This window comes from Sceloporus occidentalis, unplaced genomic scaffold (genome assembly GCF_023333645.1).
Source record: "Sceloporus occidentalis isolate IW3139 unplaced genomic scaffold, rSceOcc1.0.p SCAF_37, whole genome shotgun sequence".
Taxonomy (NCBI): Eukaryota; Metazoa; Chordata; class Lepidosauria; order Squamata; family Phrynosomatidae; genus Sceloporus; species Sceloporus occidentalis.
The window spans coordinates 2,989,109-3,006,450 of NW_028317017.1; the positions used below are offsets into that span (position 1 = coordinate 2,989,109).

The 17,342-nt window shown below is 35.8% G+C and overlaps 1 protein-coding gene across 1 annotated transcript in view; it reads right to left on the reverse strand.

Annotated features, from left to right (window-relative positions):
- Positions 1-2,883: 2,883 nt before the first annotated feature.
- Positions 2,884-17,342, reverse strand: part of LOC149297741 (dual oxidase 1-like) — a 34,712-nt gene continuing 20,253 nt past the window's right edge. The window contains exons 19-34 of the mRNA XM_089488197.1: positions 16,532-16,748; positions 16,119-16,212; positions 15,154-15,326; positions 13,675-13,759; positions 12,878-12,943; positions 12,566-12,750; positions 11,794-12,024; positions 10,152-10,251; positions 9,422-9,471; positions 8,458-8,585; positions 7,756-7,909; positions 6,090-6,304; positions 4,593-4,751; positions 4,240-4,395; positions 3,840-3,968; positions 2,884-3,006 (exon numbers count right to left, since the gene is read on the reverse strand). Of these exons, the coding sequence (XP_089344323.1) occupies positions 2,884-3,006; positions 3,840-3,968; positions 4,240-4,395; positions 4,593-4,751; positions 6,090-6,304; positions 7,756-7,909; positions 8,458-8,585; positions 9,422-9,471; positions 10,152-10,251; positions 11,794-12,024; positions 12,566-12,750; positions 12,878-12,943; positions 13,675-13,759; positions 15,154-15,326; positions 16,119-16,212; positions 16,532-16,748 (2,265 nt within the window). The remainder of the gene's footprint in view (positions 3,007-3,839; positions 3,969-4,239; positions 4,396-4,592; positions 4,752-6,089; positions 6,305-7,755; positions 7,910-8,457; positions 8,586-9,421; positions 9,472-10,151; positions 10,252-11,793; positions 12,025-12,565; positions 12,751-12,877; positions 12,944-13,674; positions 13,760-15,153; positions 15,327-16,118; positions 16,213-16,531; positions 16,749-17,342) is intronic.

Sequence of the window (17,342 nt, forward strand, 5' to 3'; positions counted from 1 at the left end):
TCCTGGGTCTAGAGGAGCAACTGGCAACACTGAGATCTATTGACAACTTGGAGAGGAGTCTGCTGCTCACTGAGCAAGCTCTCTCGTGGGTAGAGGTGGGGGAGGATAGCGGGATGGAGGTACAGGACAGTCAGGCAGCTAGCTGGGTTACAGTTAGAAGGCGGGGTAGGGGGAAAAGCGCCAGGGAGGCTAGTCCTGATCTAGCACACCCCAACAAGTTTGCCCGGTTGGCAGATGAGGGGGATGTTAGTTCAGAGTTAGCAGTACAGCAGTAAGTCACTGCCACTGACCGCCAGAGGGTGTGTCTGCTCCAGTAAGGAGGGAAGGAGGAGCGCAGGCCAGGTCAGACAGGTGCTGGTAGTGGGGGACTCAATTATTAGGGGGTCAGACAGGGCGATCTGTCACAAAGACCGGGATCGCCGAATAGTGTGTTGTCTGCCTGGTGCTCAAGTTCGGCACATCGCGGATCGGGTTGACAGATTACTGGGAGGGGCTGGAGAAGACCCAGCAGTCCTGGTGCATATTGGCACCAATGACAAAGTAGGAGGTAGGTGGAGTGTCCTTAAAAATGATTTCTGGGGCTTAGGTAGCAAGCTTAAGGCAAAGACCTCCAAGGAAGTATTTTCTGAAATATTACCTGTACCATGTGCCACACCAGAGAGGCAGCGTGAGATTAGGGGGCTAAGATAGTGTAGATAGAGAGCTGGGGCTTATAAATGTACCTGGGGGTGGAGCGGAGGGAGGGGTTAGAATAGTTAATAGGGATAGGCTTTATAGGAAAAAAAAACCATACACCTCTAAATTGCATGCTTACTAATGCCAATAAAACTGACGAACTGGAGTTAATAATGTTAAAATTATGACATAGTGGGTATGACATGGTTGGATGATAGCTATGACTGGGCGGTTAACATACAGGGTTATAGTCTATTCAAGAAGGATCGAAAAAAATTAAAAGGGGGAGGAGTTTGTCTTTATGTAAAGTCCAGCCTAAAGGCCACACTGCAGGAGGATATATGTGACTCTATAGTGACAGGGTCTGTTCCCCAGGTTTGGCACATAGCAAATGTTGTGCCGATATTCAAAAAGGGGACAAAAAGTGACCCGGGGAATTATAGGCCTGTTAGTTTAACCTCTGTTGTATGTAAACTGTTTGAGGGTTTCCTAAAAGATGCTATTTTGGAGTATCTCAATGAAAATAAATGTATTTATGTAATCAGCTTTTATGAGGAGGTGAGCTCAAGACTGGATCAGGGTGAATCGCTGGATGTCGTATATCTTGATTTTTCCAAGGCATAAGGTACATAAAATGAGAATGCTTGGGCTGGGGGAGAATGTGTGTATGTGGGTAAGTAACTGGCTCAGTGATAGGAAACAGAGGGTGGTTATTAATGGTACATACTCTGAGTGGGTGACTGTTACTAGTGGGGTACCACAGGGGTCAGTTTTGGGTCCTATTCATTTTAATATATTTATTAATGACCTTGTAGAGGGATTGTATAGTAAAGTATCAATCTTTGCAGACGATACTAAGCTCTGTAACGTGGTTAACACAATAGAGGACAGTGCACGGTTACAAATGGATCTGGATAGGTTGGAGGCTTGGGCTGGGATGTGGCAGATGACGTTCAACACAGATAAATGTAAGGTTATGCACATGGGGAAGAAAAATCCAGGCTGGGAATATGTATTAAATGGGAAAACACTGGGGACGACTGACATGGAAAAGGACTAACAGTAAATTTACCTGTAGCTACCAGTGTCAGGCAGCTGCTGCTAAGGCAAATAAAATCATGGGGTGCATCAAAAGGGGCATAGATGCCCACGACAAGGAAATAACTCTACCATTGTACAAGTCACTAGTAAGACCACACATGGAATACTGTGTACAGTACTGGGCACCAGTGTACAAGAAATATATAGTGGAGCTGGAGAGGGTTCAAAGACGGGCAACCAGAGTAATAAGGGGAATGGGAGGACTACAGTACCCAGAAAGATGATCAGAATTAGGGTTATTTAGTTTAGAAAAAAGACGGCTTAGGGGGGACTTAATAACTATGTATAAATATATAAGGGGACAGTACAGAGATCACTCCCAGGACCTATTTATACCCAGGACTGTATCTATAACAAGGGGACATCCTCTACGGCTAGAGGAAAGAAGGTTTCTACACCAGCACAGACGGGGGTTCTTTACAGTAAGAGTGGTGAGACTATGGAACTCTCTGCCAGAGGAAGTGGTAATGGTAAACTCAATAAAAGAGTTCAAAAGGAGCCTGGACGTGTTTCTTGAAAGCAATAATATTACAAGTTATGGATATTAGATTAACAGGGACAGACCGTTGATCCAGGGATTTATTCTGATTGCCATATTTGGAGTCGGGAAGGAATTTTCCCCCTGGTATGGGGCAATTGGCATCTACTTCATAAGGGTTTTTTGCCTTCCTCTGGATCAACACAGTAGGGACACAATAGGTATATAGGTTGAACTTGATGGACTTTGGTCTTTTTTCAACCTTATGAACTATGTTACTATGTTACTGTATATATTACTTTGCCTCATTATTCTCCCCTGCCAGACTAGTCCCTCACTGTTTAACTAAATATTGCAAAAATAAATGCACTGAAGGACAAAAAGAAACAAACTTATAGACATTTAATGATGTTAAAACCTGTATACATGTGAATATTTATATGTTATGTTTGGAGATATACTCATTCTAAATTAACCTAAAGAATTGTAAAAGTATACATATACATATATTTCTGTATAATCTAAAACATGATGATGCATTTAAACTACTTTGTATAATGAAACAGGCAAGTATGATTTTATTCTTCATTTTTCACATGCTCATCCTGAAAATAGGCAATGGAAAATCTTCAGAAGTTCTCATAGTGATGCACAAACAACGACTCATCCCTTTTGTTCAGTTTCTGGCAAGCATTCTCGACATTTTTTGTCATTCCAGGTGGACCACAGCTGAACACACCAATTTTCTTGACCTTTTGGTGAATAAATGTCCAAATATTATTAAGTTGCTAATGCATGATGTTACTTGTATGACATTCTTGGGCAGACTGGATGGGCTGAATAGTTCTTATCAGCCAGCATATTTTATTCTGGTACTCATCGAGAGTCTGGGCTTTCCCAAGACTAACTGCATATATTGATTACATGTCTTGGAATATATTTTCTTAGGTATTGGCAACTCTAGAAATATGAAACTGGAAGGTAGATAAGATCTATTTTGTCCATCTAACATGCCCATTTTCTGTCTATATTCTGTAAAACAATTCTTGTTTCTTTGCCTTATCTTAGGCTTAGTGTAAATGCTTATATCCCATAGATGATCACATTGTTTCACTTGTAAGTACTTCTGATACTTACCCACTTACCCACCACCTTCTCACTGAACATATGTTTTTTCTTTACATTTAATACTTATAAGGTTTACTTATACAATGTGTGATTGGGACTTTCGGTTTGCAGAGGTGGGAGCTGGCCCTGGGGCCCAAAGCTACCAGCCCTAAAATGTATTTAATGTGAAAGTATTGTGCTAAATGATGGTTTGAATAACAAACCTAGCTTTTTATTATTTATTTTAAAATCGAAACTGTATTTTTTGGTGGCTTCATGGATAATATTAAATCAAGCTGTAGTTTGCCTGGGTGTTTTCAAAAGCTTCATTAAACAGTATTGTTGATCAAACTATTATATGATCACAATACATTCCAAGTGTCCGTCTAAATGCAAGTAAACAAGCTAATTTCAAATACAGTTTGCAAAACATATAGTGTATCCAAAAGTGTTATGAGGTACAGTATAAGTTACTAACCTTTGGATGGACAGATTGTAGAGAATTGAAGAAACCCATAAATGGCGGCCTCCCAAAATGCGTAACTGAACTGAGGCCGGTTAACAGGCTCTGGTTTTGAACTTTCTGAAAGTGACGTTCGCAGATATACTAAAACAAAAGTTTGATACAGAGATTACATGCAGATCTTTATTTTTGTAAAGTTTGTGAATCTACTTTGATTTTATCTATATCTCCCATATAATTGACATTAAGGGAAGATGGAGGTATAACTTAATATCATGCAACAATAATGCACAGACACTGATGGCCGTGTACAATTAGTTTTGATCTACAGTTTTACCACATTTGTTATAACTGCTAACACTATTTTATCCTTTATCATGCCATTAACAAAAGAAAGTATTATTTATTAGTTTACCAGCATGGTTGTGCGGAAGTCAAACTTTTCAGCCAACTGTGTAATGTAGATGTGGACAGATAGTAGTTCTCCTTTGTCTTTTTCCTCTACCTCTCGAATGATATCTGTCAGCCATTCAAACTGCTTCTGCGTGCGTGTAACCCAAATGAAATAAACCTAAATAGCAAGGATATATTATTTACAAAACAAGAGTTTGACAGTAAATAAGAACTATTCCACCTATCTAGTCAGCCTATTTTCCATAGCATGGTGCCTATCTGTACAAAATATGTGTTAGAGTACAATATATAGACGGAATCTGCAACTGTCATGTTGCCGTATTGTTGGTTAAGGTTTGTGGGAAATATTCTTACCTTTTTGCAGTGGATCCTTGAATTGATTGAGGACTTGAACACCAGATCTTTAAGAATGGAGGCAAAGGGTGTGACACCAATTCCACCTCCAACTAATACGGACACCTCGAACTTATTCCACTCCTGATGCCCTTCTCCAAATGGTCCATCCAGGTAAAGCTAAAATAGTTTTGTATTTTAATTTTAAAACTTTGAAGTGGGTGATCAAATTAATTATTAGATGCTAAGATTATATGCAGAAATTGGTAAGAAACACCAAGCACCTCCACAGCAAACAACTGACATTCAGCTAGGGATCTTGAGCTGGATACAGACCACAATGGTATCTCCCAGCCCTAAAGCTGCAAACGACTAAATGAATCCATGTATTAGAGTTTGAACATGAATTAAGAAAAATGCATTAATATGTGTCTGTGTGGGGTTTTTTTGCACATTGCTACTGTCTGTAAGTTTCTTGGCAGTCCTGGAAACCCCTAGATTCTGTTATTTATATTATAGTGCATGGCCCAAATATCTAAAATGGTATGCAGCCTTCTATGTAACGTATGTAATTCAATACCTGAAAGATAATGTAATAATGCTTCAAGAACTTTGAAGGGGTAAAAGAATTAAATAATTTTTTCCTAATTCAATGAGTGGTGGAGCTTTCATTAGAATAAGTAAGGTTAAATTTCAGTTTTTAGATTCCTGCATTGGAGACTTTCAGCTAAAGAAGAAATTCATGGCTGTATAAGCATGACTTACCATTTTTTCAGGCTCTTGTACTGTAAATCCTTAAATTGTGTATATGGATTGGAAATTGTTCTACAAGGCCCTACCAAATGTCATTGATGTTTGCTTATGATATGTAACACCAAACACAGTTATAGCATACTGTTTAGCACTTATTGAAGAAAATAAATCAAGAGAGCTTCCATGCTACCAAAGTGATTACCAGGAGAAATTGTTTGAGCTATCTTAGTTCTTGCTTGCAGTTCTACTCTCCTCTTGGGTTCAAGTCATATGACTGCTCACCCGGCTATAACATTTTAACATTTTTACTAGCATATCTGCCCATCATTTAAATGACATGCACTTTTTTGATTCAGCTATCTCGCTCTCTCCAGCAACTTCACACTAAGGAAATGCTTGAAATTCCATACATATTTAAATCCCCTTTCAAAGTAATGATGATCAGAGTGCCATAACATTTAATCTGACAGCTGGGACCACAAATTATGACCCTAATTGTCAGAAAGCAGACCAGGCTGTGAGTTTGACAGCCTGATCTCCTGTGCACCCACAGGGATTAAGCCCTGCAGGGGGCAGGTCAGAGCAAAGTGGGAGTAAAGTAGTGGGTCAGATCAGAGGGGCGTTTGAGACTTGCACCATGTGCACTCCGATTGGACCTTATTTTAAACTCTTTCTAGCTTGACCAACAATTCAGACTATTATTCTACCCGAATATTCAATTTCAGTTGTGGTTTAATTAAGTGTAAATTAAGTAAGCATAAATACCTTGGGATATGGTCTCGCTGAATAAATCTCCCTCAGACGAGTTGTCCAGGGGCCAACTGCTCTTATATGCAAACTCAATGTTTCCTCATGTGGTGCTGAAGTCAGAGTGAAAGGATGATACTCATTTGTGCCAAGACTTAAGCAAGCAATTCTCACCCATTGTCCAGATTTATAATCAAAATCAGAAGGGCGCTGGAACTGGAGGTGAGTTACACCTGAAAGAAAGTGTTCAGAGAATACGGTTAATGAGAAATATGGGTTAAAAGAGTATCCAAATTATCTGTGAATAGTTTGGTAAAATTGTGTAATTCATTAGGCGGGTAGCATTTTGTATTGTTGGCTTTTAAGTTTTAATGTAAGTTTTTTTTGTTAGTTGTTGAAGTAAAGTTGGAGGCCTTTATAATGTAGAAAATCTCTTATTCATCTGATGACCATATATCAGAAACTGTGTTGTTTACAAAAATAAGTGAGGGATACAAACAAAGTGGGGTGACTTCATGAGTTCAGTTGACCCTTAATCAAAAGTGATAACATTCTTTACTACGTCTGTACGTCTGGAACTTGAAGATCTGCCTCCTAAGAGGTATTGTCATAAAAAAAAAAAGTGCAACCAACAGGCTAGCATAATATGGCAATATATGACAAAAACATTTAAAATACCGGTAGTTTTGATCCTTATAAGGTTTCAACCACATAGATACAAGGTGAAAACTCCACATGTTTACTGTTTCAACAGATTATAGCGTATTTGCTCGATTATGATCGGGGTTGTCTTATAATCAGACCTCAAATAGGTCTGACTATGAGACGACTAAGATCCAGAGCCTCCTGTCTCCCCCCCCGCCCCACTTACTGGTGCTTCTGAGTCCCAGGTGTGGAGCCGGGGCAGCGTGTAGATGTCTACGCCATTCGCATAGACAACTTACGCTGCAGCCGGAAGGAGGTGTGGCTAGTAGCGGGGGTCGTCTGCGTCCATCGCGCAGACCTTCCCCGGCTGTCAGAGATCAGAGTTCCCCGCAGACATCTACACGCTGCCCCGGCTACATGACAGGGGAGTCAGAAGCACCGGTAAGTTTGGAGGAGGGAGGGAGAGGGAGTGTTAAATGGGGGGCATAAGGCATTTCTGGAGGCAGAGTGTTCTATGAAATTCCTTTTAACCCCCTTAATGCCACTCTGCCTCCTGAAATGCCTTAAACCTCCCTATATGCCACTCTGCCCCATAATATGCCTTTTAACCCCCTTAATGCCATAGTGGCATATAGGGGTATAAGGCATATCATGGGGCACAGTGGCATTTAGAGGGTTAAAAGGCATATCATGGGGCACAGTGGCATATAGGGGTATAAGGCATTTTTGGGGCAGATGTGCATAACTGGGGGGCAGGTTGGAAAATAGAAGGAAATAAAAACAAAATATTTTTCTCAATCATAGCTTTTATTAACAAACAATTGTTCACATAGTTTACATGAATTAACATTTACTGGTGAAACTTTTTTCCTATAGGGTCGTCTTATATTCAGGCTTTTTCTTTTTTCCTAAATTAATATTCAGATTTGGAGGGTCGTCTTATAATCAGGGTCGTCTTATAATCGAGCAAATACGGTATTTCACATGTTACCCACACAACTTACATCCTACCCACACAAAAAATGTTATAGAAAGTTACCTGAAGGAAGTAGCACAATTTTAAAAACATCAATCTCTATCTTCTTCCTGCTAAAACTAATCAGTTTGTCTCCTACGTAGATCATGGCTGGGACAATGAAGAATAAGTGAAACCGTGGTTGTTGGATTAGAGCAAAGCTGCCATGGATGATAGTCTGCAATGTGAAGGTTATAAGAGTAAAGGACATGTCTGTAGAATAATGAATTCCAGTAAAAAAAATGTTTTAATATTTTAACTTATACTAGTCAGGACTGTCTAATTCTAGTGGGACCTTGGGCAAACCTCTTTTTTTTTTGTGTCCCATACATACTGTAAAATATGTTTATGTGATCACATACAACTTTGTGGTTTTATAGTGCAACTCATCCTAACATATCCTAAACAAACACGACGGCCAAATGTCACTAAATGTGGATTTTACAGCGATAAACACAGTACACAAATTAATAAATATCAAATACTGTTTTTTATACGTGTGTATAAATAACAAATTGTGCATGGTTTACTGCGCAGAAACTCCAAGTAAATCATTAATTGTCTGTAGGGATGTTTTAATTATTTATAAATGATCTTTATATTTGGTTGATGTAACCATCTCAAAAAAGACAGATCTTGTCAAAGTTGAAAATATTATAAATGCAATGTCTCATTATATAAATGTGTAGCTGATTCCTTTTTTCGTAGTCTTTCTACTAAACCTACCAATACATAGAATATGACGTAGAGGTGATGTGTTAGCCAAAACCAACGGAAACTGGCACGTCGGAAATTGTGGCATGCAAAAATATACATCAGAGCCATGACAGCAAGAAGAAGCACTCCCGTCATGCCTAGAATTTTTAAGAAACAAAATGGACATCTCATTAAATTGGCACAGAGTTATGAAAATGGTTTCTGTTCAAAACAATTTGAAATGGCGACAGATTAGGAACAAGTAGTGTCCTGCTTAAACAATGTTGGATGAGTCCTGTCATATATGTTAATGTTTATTAATAATTAGTGGGCATTTGTATAAATACGCTACTGAATAATGGATTCAGTACTTAAATTTAAAATTTCTTGTTTCCTTTTTTTAGCTAACTGGTTCTCACAGTGTATACATTATTTGCAAGAAACACACAAGTGTTGATTACAAAGCTAACTTACTTTAAAGCTAACATCTCCACAAGGTGCAAAACAAAGATTGAAATGCATAAAACAAAATGTTTTTTTATTCATTTATCTTCATGCATTTTCCATAGTATAGCTATGGAGCAGGGCACTTCCAACTTTTTGTAATACCTAAAAGAGCACTCATTTCAACTAAGAAACTTTTAAATGTAATTCTCAAACTACATTCATATATTTGTATGCAATAGCAATCCCTAATATAACTGCCAGAATATCCAGTGCTATGTGTGATTTTGAAAAAAATAAATCAATAACATTGTTCTTTTAAATACATTTTAATTAAGTTTGCACTTATTATTTCAGTATTTGGAAACCTAAACCCTAAAGTTGTATTTGCTATTACAGATATTTATTATAAGTGATGTATTTATACACAAGGCAATATACTATTTTAACATTTCTCTAGAAGACCATATCTAATCTAGAATGAGTCAGCAATTAGCAATGCGATTGTATCAGGAAATAAAAACAGAGTATATAACATAATAATGCTTACCTGGCACACTCTCAAAAAACCACCAGTAATACTTTTGTGGATACTCAGATCTAATATTATTGAAACAAAAGTGTAATCATTTTAACATTTAAAGGGTTAAGATACAACATATCTTACATTTATACTTATAAAGCATACCGTGAATGGAAATTTGCAATGTATTAGTAGCAGGTACAATAGTATCAACTACAAAATAATTGTGAAAGTCTACTTATGTATAATAAGGATATATTCTTATGTGTGAATTCCAGTAAACATGCCCATATTTTGGCGTGCTGGCCTACTATGGCCACAAAGCAAGATCACCAAATAGTCTTACCAAATGATACAGTTACAAAGATAGCATTGTGGATATAGACACAACAGTCTAGTCCCCATGTAAAAAAATATAATGCATATCCAAGTCCATTTTGAATGGATTCCAATGTATTTTAATATATGCAAATTTGTGGATTTTCTTCATACTTTCTCCTCCAGCCTTTTTTAAAATTGGGCATGCAAAGGTTGTTCACTAATATTATTACTTTAATTATTGAATTATTTAACTGCAGGAATATACTTCATTTTGTGCAAAATTTGTCAAGTGTAAGAATTGCTCGCAATAAAGTTTGAGGCCATCAATAAAGAGTTTTGAGGTTTGGAGGCCAATAAATGCATTGCATCCATGAGAGGAACTGCAAACTTATTTGGCAAACCCTACCACATGCCCAAGGGTGATCTGATCACTTACCCATCATCACTGAAAACTGTAGGAAAGAGACAACTGAGAATACTGAGCGGGGTGATCGAAAATATGTAGACATTGACCAAATGTCCTACTGCATGAAGAACTACAGAGAGAAAATGAAAAGTACACTGTTGAAAAATGATACTCTTAAAAATCCAAAAACTTTCCCTGAAATCCAGTTAGAAATGTATGTATGCTCCTCATCTTTAATATCAAAGACAGTCAAGGGTTATGGCACTGGTCCCCTGGCCATATGTCTAGGATGTCAGACAGTTAAACAAATTCAAAAAACTCTCAGCAATGCGATAAATTAGTGCAGTTTTCAAATGAACGTGTGGCGAAAAAACATTCACGTTGGTGAAAGTAATGAGTTGTTTTAGTGAAAAGGAAAAAGTGATACTCAGCGCTTAAAATGAAAATGCCAGATATCTGGTGTAATGACACAACTTAAACAAGTATAATACCTTGGTGCTGCAGAACCAACACACTGACCACAAGTGTGTAAAGGATAATACACAAAACAAAGAAATAAAGTGCTGCGCAAAGTTTACAAACGACACCACAATATGTGCGGAAATTAAATAATACTTAAATTCATTAAAATGGATTCTTCAGGTGCACCTGAGGAAGCCGACTGGTGAAACGCGTTGTGCTGAATACGCCCATTGAGGAAGTGGACACAGAGGAATCCTGAGAGAACCAAGCTGTTCCTGCTATAACACAGCATTATTCCGGTCCTTCCCACGGGAGCGTTAAAGTGTTCTTATATGTAAGATACTATATTTTTTTATTTATATTAAAGTTACTACTTTTTTAATTCCTTCTCCTCCGGTCTTTTCTGGTACACCGGTACAAAGAAGAAACTCCATTCCCCAGAAGGGGCTCTATGGGCTTCTCAACAGAGGAACCTATTGAAGAATCCATTTTAATGAATTTAAGTATTATTTAATTTCCGCACATATTGTGGTGTCGTTTGTAAACTTTGCGCAGCACTTTATTTCTTTGTTTTAATGAGTTGTTTTAGGTCTGTCATCCTTGCTTAACTCTTTTATTGATCTTAGATGTTTCTGAACCAGCAACCCAAAAATATATCTCCTTCATCCTGTACAAGCAAACAGGATGGCATTCTGTGTATCATTGCCTGAAATATAAATGCATGCTACATTCTAGGACCTATTCACCTGTACACAAGATTAATTTTCACCTTCATCTGTGGCTGTTTTTTTAATCACGCTAGATAATCCCATCTCACATGAAATTCTGTACTCATTTGTAATGTTAACTTGTTTTTGGAAAACTTTAACCTATGGATTGTGACCCAAATGACTTTTCCTTCTCCAAAGTTCCTGATGCTGGCTTATTTATGGGGTTTGCTTATTCTATGCTATTTTTAAATGTATTGCAATTTGGCTTATTCACATATGATCTACATATAAGGTACTACAGTTTCAGAACTCAGCCTTGTAAAAATATTGGTTGTCCCACACGACCAATGATAAAGAAAGATATTTTCAGACTGTATTTGAAGAGAGAAAACAAACTCAAAGGTTATACATTAGTATACATTAAATGATTGCTTTGTTCTCTGATATTAGTGAATTATAACTCTGCTGTATACTGTGAAACAATTGGGTCATGGACTTACTTGTAAGGATAAGAGCACTCATTGCTATCCAACGATGGAAGTCAACTGCAGCATCAAAGGGAATGTATCGGTTGAAGAAGGTCTCACGGAGAAATGTTATTAAATTCCGGCACATGGTCAAAAGCAGATAAGAAAACATAAATGAAATGCTGGCAGCTGAACCTCGAGAAATAATTAGGCCCACATATGTACTTTGAGAAACGCCAGATGATGGAGAAGCAAAACCATAATCTGAAGAGGAAAAAATATATATTTGCAATTATGATGTGTCACCTGTTATCCCTACATTATTTATGAGGACTAAACTGTTATATGTACTTGATTGTGTTCATTGTGTTCATTCACTAATACTGGCCTATATCCTATACTATCCTTATAGCTGAGCATATCGTTTAATGGGGCAGTGTACTAATAGTATTAAATAAAACAGAAATTACTAATTTTAATCATATAAAAATATTCACCCCGTAAACACATGTTTATCTGATGTTAAGATCATTAATTTTCAACAAGTTGGTTATTTTCAGTCTTCTTGAATGTAATTTTACCAAAAGTAGAAGTCTCCTTGTTCAAGTTTATATCTGTCACCTGAAATTGCATCTGAAAGTTCCCTCAATTGGATCTATAATTCAGCTAATTTTCATTTTCAGGCCTGCTTGCAATTTTGGCACTATTCTACATAATCAGTCCTTGCAGAAATCTTGCTGCGGATATAAACTATTTCTTGAATGTGGCTTGGGAAAAACATCTCCAATAAAAAAGATATACTCACAGTAGGCTCGTTCAGCAAATAGGCCAGCTGATATCCCATAAAATATTGTTACACACACAATATGTCGTTTATAATTTTCAATCAAACGCTTCAATTGCTGAATCTTTTGCCGGAGTTTCCTTGACTCATATTTTATCCTTCTTGCTTCTGTGTATATTCTTGGCTGAGTTGAGTTAGTGGTGTTCCTGAATACATAACATATATATATATATATATATATATATATATATATATATATATATATATATATATATATATATATAAAAATCTATAATTAGAGTATTCAAGATTGTGAAAGTGAAAAATACATACCTTTTGCTCAACCTGTTTCGGAGCTCCTGTGCCTCTGAATCCAGTTTAGTCATACTTTCTTCATTTCTAAATGACAGAAAATCATATAACAACAGATGATGATGTCTGTTGTGTATTGTAACTTTTGTTATACACACTATTTGCCATACAGATTGACTCACTGTCTTGTCTATATTTAAGTTTTACTAACCTAGGAGATCATAGGAGCTGCAGTTAACCATAAAGTTAGTGTGTAGTGTAGGCCACCACAACCCCAGTCTATAATTGCAATTCCCATGAAATTCAGCTAGCAATATGGCTGGCTGAATATTATTGTAGATGCAGTCAACAAAAGTTTATGTTTACTATAAAAGCTAACCTTTGGCACTCTAGTTGTTGAGTACTCACTTGTCCATAATACTTAACACACTAGACTGGCTGAAAGTCATGAGAAATGTAGTCTCAACACGTGAAGTATTAATGAACCCTATAATAAACCCTTTTTCCTTCATTCTACAATTTTATATTTTCTTTAGCACCACTCCTCTACCTTATGAATGTTCATGCTACTCTTCTTCCTCATCAACTTTAAATGTCATACCAGTGTACAAATATAACAAGCATGTCCAACATCCCTAACTTTTCTATATCCTACCAGACTTCCATTATATTTTTTTCCAAACCAACATTTTTTTACCCATTTATTGATACATATTCCCTCCATTGGATTTAATTTCACATAACACATTTTGTAATATAATGAGAATTTGCTTTTTATGTAATCCAAACACAGTAAAGTAATTGAATTATATAAATACCTATTTAAATAATTTTGGTTGTTTCTGCTTATAAATGAAACGTTGCTGGTAATGTTTTTCTTGTTCACCACAGGAACTGCTTGACCTATAAAGAAGAAAAATGAGTGCTTAGTATATAAACTTGCAAATTCCAAATATGCATTGCTTTTTGGTCAAACTGACAATACACGAGTAATGGCAATTTTAATAATAAAAACATATATCTTGTATATAAAAATGTTTATGTGAATAATATATTTTTCACATTATAATTTTCAATATTTTGAAAGTTGAATGTATTTTTTGCACATATATGTTGTTCTTGTTCGTTTGAGAGGTAAGGATAAAAACTGTCTGCGTTTAAAAAAAAAAAATCTTTGTATCTCAACAGTGCCTCCATTGGAAGTAGAGGTATAGAATCAATGAGATAAATAAGGTATGTAAAGGTGTACAAAATGAAAATTAGTAGGTTATAATGCATAGGTTCAATTCCTGTTTTATTCATATATATGATACAAGTGACTTTTAAGTGTGTGCCATAATAAGTCCCACTGGGGCAACGAGGTTGTACTGTACTGAGATTTCAAAAGCTATTTATCATAATTAGTTATGATGTGCCTTGTCCAGGAAGCAAAAGTATAAAAAAATACAGATTTTCATAACTAGAGGATTATTCATGAATGAAAAGGTAATACATTATAGAAGTTAATATGAATTATTCATTTGATCTTTAACTAGTTTGGAATGTGGGTGAATGAGGAAATAAATATTGAACAATGCTACACAATAGCAATAGGATTTTCTGTGTTGACTTTTAAAACTGAAAAAAGAATTTGAAAAAGCATGGTAACTGTACAGCTAGAAGAAGTGGTGAATTATATATTGTTTCCTGGTTACATTTCACACTTTACCTTTGTTTATTCAATGGAATAGGTTATAAGAAGGATGTTAATTTGCATATTTTCAAAAATGAATGCTTACTGTTTCCATGAGGGATAAGTATGCATCTAATGGCTTAAACTTTACGCAGTATAAAAGTCATTAATCGGTTTCTTCATTCTTAATTTTTGTAAAGAGTTTACTGTACTATTTCCTGAATTCTGTAAATTGCATGTTGTACACATCCAAGTGGTACAAACATTGTAACACAATTATGGCATATGGGATACAAATTGGACAATCATACATTGTCTTATGAAAAAGATTCAGAATTAACACTACAGATCTTCCCAAGGCACAAGGCATAGGAAAAAGGACAAAAAGTAAACACAATAAAGGAGTATCAGTAAAAAAACAGACAAAAAATGTCTTACATATACAAACATATAATTTGATGGCTAATATATACTATGTGACTCACCTAGTCTGCAATTATCTATAGTGTAAAGACTCAAACTATAATTGATCTTTAATTTAGCAGTATACCTGTAACATCACTGTATTATAGAACATTCACTAACGTGAGCTGGGGCAAATTGGACAAAACCAGTTAATTCACACCTTTTGAAAGAAGAGTTGTGTAGCTCAGTGTGTTTTTGTGGTCCTTGAATAAGCAGTGAAAATCCTCCCATGTAATTTCTTGCTTAGATGGAAACCCAGCCTCGCTAAACATGCTCTGTATCACCTCTTCAGTTTGTTCACTTGACAGGTAATTTGATATTTCACTAAAAGATCTGAAAAAATAAGCAAAGCAGAACTAACATATAATACCTTTAAGTGATTTTTAAATTTAGTATTGGTATGGACATTGTGTGTGTTTTTTACTTTACATTTATTCACTATTTATGGATATTTTTCAATTCAAGTTGCTTTTATACACATCTTTATTAGGTAAAGCATAGATAGCAAAGCTGAAAATAATAAAGCAATTGAAATTATGAAATATAGTCATAAGATCCTATTTTTATTATGGTTATTTTAGGGACAGTTATCTTAAAATATTAACGTTTTCCTATGCAATCAGGGTATTTCTATGGGGTCTATTCCATGCACAGATTTGTCGATGTTATGTTGACCACAGTTCTGGTTGTATTGACTGAAGGAAATTATATACCCATATTGCAGAGAGTTTGTTGAAAGACACAGCATTTAGTCTAATAACACGTATTCAACTTGGCCAGAGTTGATTTTCAAGCTCTACAAAATCAACGAAATGAAACTACTGAATGAAGTAGTTTAATTAAATTAAATTAAACTCATCAGAGTTGCTCGATACAACTGCATGACAGAGAGCTTATCCGATAATATTCGACAAACATCCACTGCAATACTTCTTAATACTTTAAAAGGACAGTTTAATGTACCTTAAAGACACACCAAGAAAAATTCTTATTTAAGTATTTCATATCATAAGTATTTTGCAAGCACTTTCAGATGCATTACGCGGAAGTATGTAGTTGGTCTTGTTTTTAAGACTCTGTATATTTAATATGAACACATGTAGAGGAGTAATATAAATTATGTACCTAAGCATTTTAGAGAATTCTTCCTTTGTCAGCATTCCATTCCCATTGATATCATGCATGGAGAACATAAATTTCAATTTATCTTCTGCAGTACCTACAAGAAAAAGTAATATATAAAGATGGATAGGTATTTTTATAGGTGTAGACTCCCCATAGACTCCACAACATGTAGGGGAATGAAGGATATTGCTACTTGACATAATTCATTAGGTTAAGCCAAGCCATTTTTGATGGATATAGGTAACAGCAAGGATGAGTTTCATAAGGAATTACATAACATATCTTGACAAAGATCTTATCCATAGTTACAGTAATATAAGGTAGAATGTACTACAATGAAAACATATGGTTATGATAAAACAAACAAAAATAGTGTTCCTGTTTTTATCATATATAACATTTATGAATCACACCTTTTAATAAGTTCACTAAAATATGACAGAATTCCTTGAATGACAAATAACCATTGTTGTCCTTGTCAGCAGCAGAAAACATGGATTCTACAAAGTGGGCATGTTGATTAAGCCCCAGCAACTCTGCCAATTCATCTCTGGAAATCTCACACATTAGTGCATCATTGATGTTCTGTCTGTGAAGTATTCCTGCATCTGCCTTCTCAATCTCAAGTACCTGCATTAGAAGAGATTAAAAAATATTGTAGAATACATAGATGATGAGGTTATTATAAACTGAATGAATTATGTTGCTAGTATGTGTCTTAACGATTTAAGTGTTTTGTTTTTAGTTTTTTTTTTACATTGACTAATACATAACATCCAAACTTATTAAGACATCGGTTAATAAGTGGCTTTATTCCTGTGAAGAGAACACTTGCTGCAGTATAATTAGACTGTGGCACAGTTATAAGTAGGCAGCAGTGGTCAATGTGAGGTGTGTTAGAAGGTGTTTGAATTGGTTATTTGTGTGGGGAAAGGTGGAGAAGTTGTTAGGAGAAAAAACATAACCCGATTTTAATGATGGGCACATTTTAATTTAAATATCATTTGATTTCTGAGGTATTATGGAATACATGTATGATATGGTTATTATTAGCTGAATTATTTATGTTATTTGCCACACAAGGAAGTAGTGTTGGAGTACAGATGTCTGGAGTACTAATATACACTTACAGGGCTGCTGTTTTATTCCAGATGTCCTTAGGCACAATGACTAACTACTCATGTCTCATCCCACTCAAATTCAGACAAGAATAGACTAGGAGGA